General features: G+C 40.4%; 1 protein-coding gene across 1 annotated transcript in view; it reads right to left on the bottom strand.

The window, feature by feature from the left end:
* Positions 1-3,521: 3,521 nt before the first annotated feature.
* The window catches only part of LOC137626172 (progestin and adipoQ receptor family member 3-like), a 16,909-nt gene continuing 7,800 nt past the window's right edge, over positions 3,522-12,630 (bottom strand). The window contains exons 4-5 of the mRNA XM_068357249.1: positions 3,962-4,052; positions 3,522-3,655 (exon numbers count right to left, since the gene is read on the bottom strand). Coding sequence (XP_068213350.1) covers positions 3,522-3,655; positions 3,962-4,052 — 225 coding nt within the window. The remainder of the gene's footprint in view (positions 3,656-3,961; positions 4,053-12,630) is intronic.

Below are 12,630 nucleotides of genomic sequence, written 5' to 3'. Positions count from 1 at the left end.
TTGACTGCGGTGCTTGACGCTCAACGTCAAAACAAGTCTACTTCGCTGGTTGGCGAACGTCCTGAACGTCAACAAGAGCATGCGGCAGCGGCTGAACGTCCACAAGCGGCTGAAAGTCAACACGGGACTGCATCGAGTGAGGCTCTACAAAACGTGACTGACGTGACTTTGTAACGTCAACGTCAACAGGACGAGCAAAGGCTCGTTTGGGCGGCTGACGGCCAGGATCTCGATCAGCTAAGCGGCGAGGATCATCGTGAACCTTTTCAGCAGAATAGTCCTCCATAAGAGAGGCAAGCTTATTCTGCATGTCTTGCAGTACAACCCATTTAGAATCAACGGGAATGGGTGCGGTAAGAGACGAGGGAAACGTCTGTGACTGCAAAACATTGCCTACACTAAGACTCTCGGAGCCTGTGTTACGCTTCTGTTTAGGCGGCGAGCAGTCTTCCGATGACTGCACAGGGTCAGAGCTGTCCCAATGGCTACAACCAGGATGCTGGACCTGTCCTGAAGGGACTGACTTTCGCTTTAAGGGTCTCGAAACCTTGCTCCACGGTTTCTTACGCGATAAGCCTTCGGATGACGAGGAGAAAACCGTCTCGCTCGTCTTATGGTAGGGGCGGTCTTGACGAGACACGCCTGAAACCATAGAGGGAACGTCTGTTCGTTGGTTAAAGCCTCTCGAACCCATAAGTCCTACGACATTACTTCTCCTTGGGGCTTGGGAGCTTGCAAGAGGTCTCGGACTAGGCGAACGACAGGCACGAACAGACGAACCCTCGGTCGCAACACTGATAATACTTTGCGCACTAATCACTTTCCCACGATTTTCTAATGTGGCACTTTGACACTTTAACTCTTTTACGTCCGCCATGAGTTGATTACGGTCCGTAGCTAACGACTCAACTCTCTCGCCCAAAGCATGAATGGCACGTAACATATCCCGCATTGATGGTTCCTGAGTGCTAGTAGAGGGTTCAGGCACAACTACTACTGGGGAAGGATTAGGTTCAGGGGCATGGGAGGAGGAAAATTCTAACGATCTAGAGGAACTTCTCCTCACCCTATCTCTCTCTAGCTTACGAGAATACTTGTCAAACTCAAGCCAATCGAATTCCGAAAGGCCCACGCACTCATCACACCGATCTCCTAATTGACAGGTTTTACCCCGACAATTAGAACACACAGTATGTGGGTCGAGAGAGGCCTTTGGAAGACGCTTATTGCAATCCCTAGCATTACATTTACGAAATCTAGGAATTGGAGAAGGGTCAGCCATTTTGAAAAGTCAAAGAAAGTCCAAAAAACAAACCAAAGTCATCAACAATTAAATCTATCCAAAAAAGAGTTCAAGAGTTTAAGTTGAAGATAAAACACCTGCACTGCGAAAGCTCAAACCAAAAAGAAGTACTTCACCAAGACTGTTGAAAAACTCCAGGTTAACAGCGAGTAATGGAACACCTTGTCGATCAGATCGACAGAGAAGAACTGGAGCTGTTTACATGTATATGCGGTATCTGGCCGATAGTTGGCGCTGGTGGGCACACCCGCAACCTTCATAGCGATCGCTCGCGAGTTTTTGTGTTTTTCTGTCGAGCCGCCGGAGACGTCAGCTATTATATATTCACCGGCTAAGTTAAATATTTAAAATATTCATTTGCGACGGGAACAAGTATCATTTTCGAAGAGATTGGAATTTTTTCTATAGAAAAAAATAGTTTTTTCCCTGGGTTACATTGCCCTGTAATACACTACAATAATACCTTATTTCAAGCAAGTGGTAGGACACTGAACACTCAGAAAGTAAGATGGCTCAGATATAAAAAATTTACAGAATTTGTGAGAAATCTAACCCCATGAGGGAAAACCTAGTAATTATTTATTGACGATGAATATAATCAAACACAACTATATACTGTACTATTCTTAATTTCTATTGTTCTTCAGCTGACTTCATTTTTCTATACCTTATACTTAGGCATATTGCACAATTATAACTGTCAACCAAGTCATACTCTACTTAAAACAGTTTCTCATTCCTAACAAATTCTTTAGCCCTGCACTAAGTGTCTAAAAATGGGATTTGATGGTACTGTACAGTTAAACTACTGTATACTGTAAAGATAATACTGTAGTACTGTCTTTTTTTTTCTATACAAGAAGACTAATCCATATCATAATAATCCTTTGAGCGCTATTGGATGTATTCTTAGTTCGGATATTTCTACTTCTTTAGGTACCACTGGACTTATCTTACACCCAGTTATTGTATGTTTTTTCTCTCTTTTATTATTTATGCATAAGAAAATTTTACTATATACTTATGTAAAATTATATATCAATGGAAAGGAAATTCATTTACTTATTTAACAGGAAAAAAGGTAAAGTCGTATCTCTAGTTGTTCCTATGCCAAGATGATTCTTTAAGTAAAATGTGTCAATAAAAGGGTTGAATGCCAACAATTTTTTGGTGAGAGGTTGGCACTAAAGCTTTAAAAAGAGAATGTTTTCATTTTAAAACATTCTTCTGTACGCATATTAGTTAGGAAAGAAAGCAAGAGATCTCTCTAAAATTACCATAATCTGACTTTACTTTGGTAATTAAGGAAAGGTTACATCCTTGTTTCTACAATAACTAAAATGTTTCTCATTTAATGAGATTAAATTACGAATTAAATCACACTTAAAAAGTAAAATCTAAGAAGACCACCAGTCTCATAAAAAATAAAAATTTCCCAGAATAAGATTTTAGAAGTGTTCATGCTGTAAATTATAATATATTAAAAAAAATTGATTTTAAGAGTTAGTTTATTATATTTTTATATTTCTAATTCAGCTTTTGTATTATCAGCCAGATTGCATAGACAGTTTGAAGAAATTTACTTCCATCCGGGTACTCCCTTCCAAAGGGTTCAATTGAGGTTTTTGATTATGCACTATTTTCATTTCAAAAGAATATACCTACGGAGTCAAACAAATTACAATATACTATAAATAAAATTAACAAGGACTAGTGTAAATAACAACAAAAGATTATATCTAGTGCAAAGTTAGCAGAAATTCAACAAAACTATTTACTACACTTATACAGTCTACATATGTGGTTTACTTTTCTTATCAACAAAAATAATGCAGATGTTAAGGAAATAATGTTTACAATTTTAAACTAAATTATGAACTAAAGCTAGGGTTTTAAACTACCGTATTCATTGCTAATAAAAAACAATCAACATTTAAGTACAGTCCACAACCTAAATTGTATTGTGTAAAAAATCATTGAAGTTCCTATTTGGGAGCTAAGATGCACTTTTACATTATACTCATTTCACCGTGTCTAAAAGTACCTTACAACCATCTAAAATTCAATATTGAAGCGTCAGAAAAGAGCATGGAAGACCATTCAAAGAGTAAAGAGTACATAATGACTGCAAGGTTTTACGTAACATTGCAGCTTATTGCTTTAATGTAATTCAAATTTAGCATAACACTGTAAACATGGAAAGCAGTTATCAACCCCTTCAATATTCAAAATTGCAACCAAATGTCAATCTAAACTTAGCATATTCTAGGCCTGTCTGATGCCAATAAACCAAGGCAACAACAATTATCAGATGCCAAAGCTGATGAGAAGCTCCAATATAATCAAAACGACCTGAGAAAATAAATGAAATGCAGGTTATTATGTATTCAAGGTTTGTACTATGCTGTTGCAAGCCATTTTGAAAGCTTATGTGAAGGTTTATAGATAATGATATAAGTCTGGAGAGAGAATCAAGCTTCTTAGAGTTAGTTGCTTAAACTATACTATACAATACTCAAGAAAGAAAGCTTTAAGCACCTGAAAATGAAGAATATTCATAAAGTTAAAGGAAGGTAAGAATACAAAAGTTTAAAATTTTAATGTTCAACAAATGGATCAAACTAACTAGTTATTAGTGCTAAAAAAATTTTTACTTACCTGGAAAGTATCGCTCAGGAATCTTGAACACATAAACAAACGCTGCCGATCCACTTATGATATACATCATTATAATTCGAGGTAGAAACACCTGAAAGGAGTGGAGCCTTTAGGCTAGGTTATGATATACAAAACAAATAAATATACAATTTGGAAACATGGAGGAAGAAGGAACTATAGCAATGTCATCATAAAATAGTTAATGAGAAATTCATCAAATAAGAATTTAATTCAAGGTATTCAAACATTCAATTTTTAGATACTAGTAACAATACAACAAAATTGTAAAAGTTTACGAACCGAAACAATATTACTATCAGACCCATAATAAAGATACAGCCAGTGCAGAGTAGGCAATACACCAGAAGCAGCCCAACCAGTGAAGAGTGTAACACGAGCCCATTCCCATTCTGCTCCCATGAATCTGAGGAAAATGTACTCGTTTCAGATCATATTGATACAAAATAACCTAATGAAAACATGCTGGTACAAATATTACAACTTCACAGCAAACTTCTCCAGCAATGCCTAGAAAATTAAAAATAGAATTTTATATACAAAATCTATTTTTCTATACAGTACACACCTAACACTCACATACAGTATTATTTCTCTATCTTAAATGTTGACACCTACCACAAAATAAAATTATCCATTTTCTCTCCTTGCAAAAAGCCTCTCCCTCTGGGAACCATTGAGCCATCTGGCAGTCAATGGTAACTATCTAGTGTATGATGCGTTATAATCTCCTTTATCTTTCAGCTCTTAAAGTTAAAACGACACACTTCTCCTTTTGACATCACTAGTCAGTGGGGAGGAGGGGAGGGCATGTATATAAACATCACCTAAGTAAAGGAATATTATATTTATAATTGAAACTTCCCTATGTTCAAATCGCTGACTCCCACACACTCATAGAGATGAGTTAGTGAACAAAAGATACTACTAAGTTATGAACTAGATTAATAAATTTCTCAACCACCTCTCATTAAAAAGGTAACCAATCCTAAATCAAAGTAAAATTGTAATCAATCAATTTTCAGATTAGATTCCAAGCCTATTCCCACCATCCATCTTTTAACCCCTTCGCTATGATCACGTCGTTATACGTTAAAAACATTCCTGGTGATACAGACGATGATGTCCAGATACGTCATTTACAAAAATAAACCAAATGGAGGTTAAAATTACTCGTATAACTCTTATATCTTACAAAAGAGTACAGTACTATAGTCCGACACTTTTAACACATTAATCCCCTCTAATTTCATCTTCCTTAACAGAGTAAGACTTCAATACAATAATGATAATTCAATTAAACATAACTAAATTTTAGAAATACAATATCCTTCCTTCAAATAAGAGACTACCTTAATTCATGTTGAGATTACTTAATTTTTCTCTAAAGGTACAATACTGTAACGAAATAATTCAGTAATCAGTTCCCATATCATATAATTATAGCTACAGTATATAAAGAACTGGTATAACAAATTATGGCATAATCAATCTTCTTCAATACATCCAAATATTTCCAGTGTAAACTCAAGACATTGTTTCAAATAAATTATTCACAATAATCAAACTCATGCTATTAAAAAAACACAGTATAACAAATTTGTATAGTGTACGTACTTTGGCGTTAAAAGCATGACCATTGCTCCTGCAAACAGGACAAACACCAAACCCATATACATTATGCGGTGAAGAAAGAACTGCAAAGGAAATACTGCATCACAAAATTTGTAGGGGAATGAAATGAAATGAAATGCATGCCCTTCAAATGAAATAATTATGACTGGTGGAGAAATGAGCAAAGAATTGCTTAAACTACATAGATCAACCAAATGCATACTTTATGAATAAAATACAACCAAATCAAGGAGAAAAGAGCAATCATATCTTGGGCAATTGTCACTTATAATTTTAAGAGAAATATTAACAAACAAAATGACTATTATGTGAATAGAACCTTAGGTAACTACTTTAAACTTGCATAAAAAGGTATATAAAAAATGTTATTTTGATAATAAAATAAATTTTTGAATATACTTACCCGGTGATTATAATAGCTGCAACTCTGTTGCTCGACAGAAAAACTCTACGGAAAAATTCGCCAGCGATCGCTACACAGGTAGGGGGTGTACTCAACAGCGCCATCTGTCGTTCAGATACCCAGTACTCATTGTAAACAAAGAACTCAATTTTCTCCTCGGTCCACTGCGTCTCTATTGGGGAGGAAGGGAGGGTCCTTTAATTTATAATCACCGGGTAAGTATATTCAAAAATTTATTTTATTATCAAAATAAAATTTTTCAATATTTAACTTAGCCGGTGATTATAATAGCTGATTCACACCCAGGGGGGTGGGTAGAGACCAGCAAAATATGTTTACATCATATGAGCTAAGAATTTTTATTTCATTTTAGAAGTTATCAAAATAACAAAAACAAAATAAATAGGTACCTGGTAAGGAAGTCGACTTGAACAATTACTCTGCCTTTTTAAGTACGTCTTCCTTACGGAGCCTCGCGATCCTCTTACGATGCTGAGCGACCCCTAGGATCTGAAGTATCAAGGGTTGCAACCCATACAACAGGACCTCATCAAAACCTCTAATCTAGGCGCTTCTCAAGAAATGACTTTGACCAACCGCCAAATCAACCAGGATGCGAAAGGCTTCTTAGCCTTCCGGACAACCCAAAAACAACAATAAAAACATTTCAAGAGAAAGATTAAAAAGGTTATGGAATTAGGGAATTGTAGTGGTTGAGCCCTCACCCACTACTGCACTCGCTGCTACGAATGGTCCCAGAGTGTAGCAGTTCTCGTAAAGAGACTGGACATCCTTAAGATAAAAAGACGCGAACACTGACTTGCTTCTCAAATAGGTTGCGTCCATTATACTTCGCAGAGATCTATTTTGTTTAAAGGCCACGGAAGTTGCGACAGCTCTAACTTCGTGTGTCCTTACCTTCAGCAAAGCTTGGTCTTCCTCATTCAGATGGGAATGAGCTTCTCGTATTAACAGTCTGATAAAATAGGATAAAGCATTCTTTGACATAGGCAAAGATGGTTTCTTAACTGAACACCATAAAGCTTCAGACGGGCCTCGTAAAGGTTTAGTTCGTTTTAAATAGAACTTAAGAGCTCTTACAGGGCATAAGACTCTTTCTAGTTCATTTCCAACCATATACGATAAGCTTGGAATATTGAACGATTTTGGCCAAGGTCGAGAAGGCAGCTCGTTTTTGGCTAGAAAACCAAGTTGTAGAGAACATGTAGCCGTTTCAGATGAGAATCCGATGTTCTTGCTGAAGGCATGAATCTCACTGACTCTTTTAGCTGTGGCTAAGCATACCAGGAAAAGAGTCTTTAAGGTGAGATCTTTCAGGGAGGCTGATTGTAGCGGCTCGAACCTGTCTGACATAAGGAATCTTAGTACCACGTCTAAATTCCAACCAGGTGTAACCAAACGACGCTCCTTCGTGGTCTCAAAAGACTTAAGGAGGTCCTGTAGATCTTTATTGTTGGAAAGATCTAAGCCTCTGTGACGGAAGACTGATGCCAACATGCTTCTGTAACCCTTGATAGTGGGAGCTGAAAGAGATCGTTCTTTCCTCAGATATAAGAGGAAGTCAGCTATTTGAGTTACAGAGGTACTGGTCGAGGATACGGATACTGACTTGCACCAGTTTCGGAAGATTTCCCACTTCGATTGGTAGACTCTAAGGGTGGATGTTCTCCTTGCTCTAGCAATCGCTCTGGCTGCCTCCTTCGAAAAGCCTCTAGCTCTCGAGAGTCTTTCGATAGTCTGAAGGCAGTCAGACGAAGAGCGTGGAGGCCTTGGTGTACCTTCTTTACGTGTGGCTGACGTAGAAGGTCCACCCTTAGGGGAAGTGTTCTGGGAACGTCTACTAGCCATCGAAGTACCTCAGTGAACCATTCTCTCGCGGGCCAGAGGGGAGCAACTAGCGTCAACCTTGTCCCTTCGTGAGAGGCGAACTTCTGCAGTACCTTGTTGACAATCTTGAACGGAGGGAATGCATATAGATCTAGATGTGACCAATCTAGGAAAAAGGCATCTATATGAACTGCTGCTGGGTCCGGGATTGGTGAGCAATATATTGGGAGCCTCTTGGTCATCGAGGTTGCGAAGAGATCTATGGTTGGCTGGCCCCAGGTGGCCCAAAGTCTCTTGCATACATCCTTGTGGAGGGTCCATTCTGTTGGAATTATTTGTCCCTTCCGACTGAGACAATCTGCCATGACATTCAAGTTGCCTTGGATGAACCTCGTTACTAGTGATATGTTTAGACCTTTTGACCAGGTGAGGAGGTCCCTTGCGATCTCGTACAACGTCAGAGAGTAGGTCCCTCCTTGCTTGGAGATGTACGCCAAAGCCGTGGTGTTGTCCGAGTTCACCTCCACCACTTTGCCTTGAAGGAGAGACCTGAAGCTTTTCCAGGCCAGACGTACTGCCAGTAGCTCCTTGCAGTTGATATGCATTGTCCTTTGACTCGAGTTCCATATTCCCGAGCATTCCCGACCGTCTAATGCCGCACCCCAGCCTACGTCCGATGCGTCCGAGAAGAGAACGTGGTTGGGAGTCTGAACAGCCAGGGGAAGACCCTCTCTTAGGTTGATATTGTCCTTTCACCAAGTCAGACAAGACTTTATCTTTTCGGAAACCGGGATCGAGACCGCTTCTAGCGTCTTGTCCTTTTTCCAGTGAAAAGCTAGATGGTATTGAAGAGGACGGAGGTGTAGTCTTCCTAGTGACACAAATTGTTCCACGGATGACAGCGTCCCTACCAGACTCATCCACAGCCTGACTGAGCAGCGTTCCTTCTTCAGCATCTTCTGGATGGATAGCAGGGCTGGGGGCTGATCGTCTTGTTGTTCAGCAACGTCCTCATCAGAGGGTTCCTCATCCGAAAACTGATGAGGAAACGGCAACGGAGTGGGCAACGTCTGGCTCGCTGAGTCCGGTCGCACTGGTGGATGCGTGACGGAGCCGGACGCAATATCATGGAACTGCTGCACAGTCTGTGAACTGTCAACAACCATGGGTGCGCGAGGAAGCACAGCGTCAACCCGAGACTGTCTAGACCGTCTGGGTTGTGCAGTCAACACCCTACCGGGTTGCTGAGGTTGACGCACTGCATCAAAACAAGTCAACAACCACCTCCGAGCGTCGCTTAACGTCAACGTGCGGCTGGCAACCCACACTGGGTCGCATCGGTGGAGGAACCACCTCAACTGGCAGACGCGAGTAGGTTACCTCAGCGTCAACAGGGCGCACAACCGACCGGTTGGAAGGTTGTTGGCCAGAAGGTTCGGTAGCAACCTTCTCCGCATTTAAGTCCTCTATCAAGGACGCAAGCTTGGACTGCATGTCTTGCAGCAAAGCCCATTTAGGGTCTACGGGAGCAGGTGTGGCAACAGACAGGGTTAGCGACTGAGGCGGAACCGTTTACCATCCCTGAAAGCCTTGTTATGCGTGACATAATTGTACAGCAAAACTTCAAAGGCTCGAAAACAGTTGTGAAGTTGACCTGTAAACAACTTGGAGCGTCTCCTGGCTAGGTGCCAGGGAGAGTCTACCAGAATTGAGAAGTCTATCTGGGCAGAGGCATGAACTCCCAAGCCGAGAACTTCTCTCGTGTCATATCAGACTCTCGCTCTATAAACCAGTTTAAAAGGGAAAGCAAAGGCTGTATCCCCCAAACTCCTCCTGGTGAAAAACCAGTCGCCTAGCCAACGTAACGCTCTCTAGGAGAGCGAGAGAGCACTAGCTTAAAAACAACGGCTTCGAAGTAGCTAGGCCTAGTGTAAGCTCTGACGTTTAGGCGAACGAGGAGCAGCAGTTACAAAAAGATCCGGACGAAGATCCTTAAAAAAATCATCATGATTTAATTAAAGTCCATAGGAGGCTAAGCAGCTTTAGGCTCCTCTCCATCTGACAGAGTCCTCAAGGGAATATCAGTAGGAGGGAGAACAGCAACTTCCTCATCTACAGGAACCTTGTCCGATAAAAACTGAGTCTCAAGCAAGGGAGAGACCTACCGTGGTGGCAATGCTTTACAAGCAGAGTCCACACTCACTGGTGCATTAGTAGCGGACCAGAACGCAACGTCATGTAACTGCTTGACAGTCTGTGAACTGTCAACAACTGAACTGTCAACCACAACAGGTGCGTGAGGACGCACAGCGTCCACTCGAGACTGCTTTGACTGCCTAGACTGAGCAGTCAAAATGACTCTAGAATGCGGAGGTTGACGCACAGCGTCAAAACAAGTCAACTCCGATTGTTAGTGAACGTCTTGAACGTCAACAGGAGCCTCAGCAAGTGGCCTAACGTCCAAATGCGGCTGAAAAACCACACGAGACCGCATCGAGTGTGGTTCTAAACAACCTGACTGACGTGACTAAGCTACGCCAACGTCAACAGTAAGCACAAAGGAACGTTAGGTTGGCGGAAAGCCAGGATACGATGAGATAAACGGCTAGACTCAACGGACTAATCGGTAGAATAGTCTTCCATAAGGGAGGCAAGCATATACTGCATGTCTTGCCATACAACCCATTAAGGATCAACGGAAATGGTTGTGGTAAGAGACGAGGGTAACGTCTGTGACCGCAACACTTTGCCTACAAAAAAAGACTCTCGGAGTCTGTGTTACGCTTTTGTTAGGCGGCGAGCAGTTATCCGATGACTGCATAGGGTCAGAGCTGTCCTAATGGTTGTAACCAGGACGCTGGACCTGTCCTGAAAGGACTGACTTTCGCTTAAGGGCTTCGAAACCTTGTGACAGGTTTCTTATGCGAAAAGCCTTCGGATGACGAGGAGAAACAACGTCTCTCTCGTCTTATGGTAGGGGAGATCTTGGTAAGATACACCCGATACCATAGAGGGAAAAACGTCTGTTCGTTGGTCAAGGCCTCTCGAACCCATAAGTCGTTTGACATTACTTCTCCCCTGGGCTTGGGAGCATGTAAGAGGTCCCGGACTAGGTGAACGACAGGCACGAACAGACGAACCCTCGGACGCAACACTAACACTTTGCGCCTCGGACGCAACACTGTAACACTTTGCGCATATCACTTTATCACTTCGATTTTCTGTTTTGCACTTATTTCTACCTGAAACACGCAATTCTACCCTTCATTAAAAGGTAGTAATTGCGAAATCAGTCGTATAATGCAAGCTCATTAATACCAGCAAAAAACAGAAAACATATTTTAAGATAAAAAAATCAGTGGCTGGGAAAGAGACTAAACACTAGTTCATATAACTACGTTTTCAATCTCTCACCGCACATAGCCTGGGGACGAGAATAAAAACCTAAAAACGTTTTATCCTTCCTCCCCGTACAGCGACTAGGGACGCGAGTAACACGAGAACAACGTTACCCGCTTGAACGGAACGTTTTCTCTCCTCTCTCTCCCTCCGTCTCTATCTCTCTCTCTCTTTCTCTCTTGATTTCGCACCTAAGAGAAGAGCCCAATTATATTTCGTCAAAAAAAACATGTTATTTGACTAAAGGAAAAAACTGAAAGGTTTTTCAATAAAAAGTTCCTTTAAATTAGAATTTAAAACATTTAAGCTAAGAAAGAATGAACAAAACGTCAGAATCGATTTACTCTTACTGCAAAGTGAAACCGTGATACACTCTCTCTCTATCGTAACGATAGAGCGCATGTTGAACGTCCTGAACGTCAACAACTGCGTAGCATAAAAAAACTAAACGTTAGTTCATCTTTGAAAACAGTACGAAGACTATCAAAGAAATTCTTTCATAAAATATTACATTTAAAAAGTTTTAAATCCTTAGCTCTTTAAAAGCTAATTACGATATAAAGGGCTCAACGTTGATTAACTTCGGTTTCCAAGTTAGGACCGCCTACTCTCAGGAAAGGTCTATATAAACAAAACATTAAAATTTATTTTTATATGTTTATAATAAATGGAAAGTTAATCGAAGAGGCCTAATAAAGGCGGAGAGAGATAAAATATATAGAGGAAAATCTATAACGTGATAAGAATTACTAAAAGCCTAAACACACTTCCGTCTAAGGGAAGGGTCGGCCATTTAAAAGTGAAAGAAAGTCCATACTCTCTTTGTCACCATAATTAAATCTATCCAAAACGAGTTCAAGATTTAAGATGAAGATAAAACACCTGCATAGCGAAAGCTCAAAACTAGAATAAAGTACTTCACCAATTAGTTGTGAAAAAACTCCAGTTTAGCAACAGCGAATAAGAGCGTCTTGTCGATAGCTCGACAGAGAGAAAATTGAGTTCTTTGTTTACAATGAGTACTGGGTATCTGAACGACAGATGGCGCTGTTGAGTACACCCCCTACCTGTGTAGCGATCGCTGGCGAATTTTTCCGTAGAGTTTTTCTGTCGAGCAACAGAGTTGCAGCTATTATAATCACCGGCTAAGTTAAATATTGAAAAAGGGTATTTAAAATAATATACTCTATTTAAAATAATATACTGTACTCTAAAAGCAAATTATATTTATCCTGGCTATCCTGGCTACTAAAACAGAGTCCTTTAAAATAGGAAATGTCTTCAGCGGAGTAGGAACGACCATTTAAATCATTAACAAAGTAGTATCGACAGGGGTAAGTGTGAGTGAAATAGTCCTGCTACCCTT

The sequence above is a fragment of the Palaemon carinicauda genome, chromosome 33 (assembly GCF_036898095.1).
Source record: "Palaemon carinicauda isolate YSFRI2023 chromosome 33, ASM3689809v2, whole genome shotgun sequence".
Lineage (NCBI taxonomy): Eukaryota > Metazoa > Arthropoda > Malacostraca > Decapoda > Palaemonidae > Palaemon > Palaemon carinicauda.
Note: the sequence above shows the minus strand (reverse complement) of the source record. Positions and strands in the feature narration are given on the sequence as shown.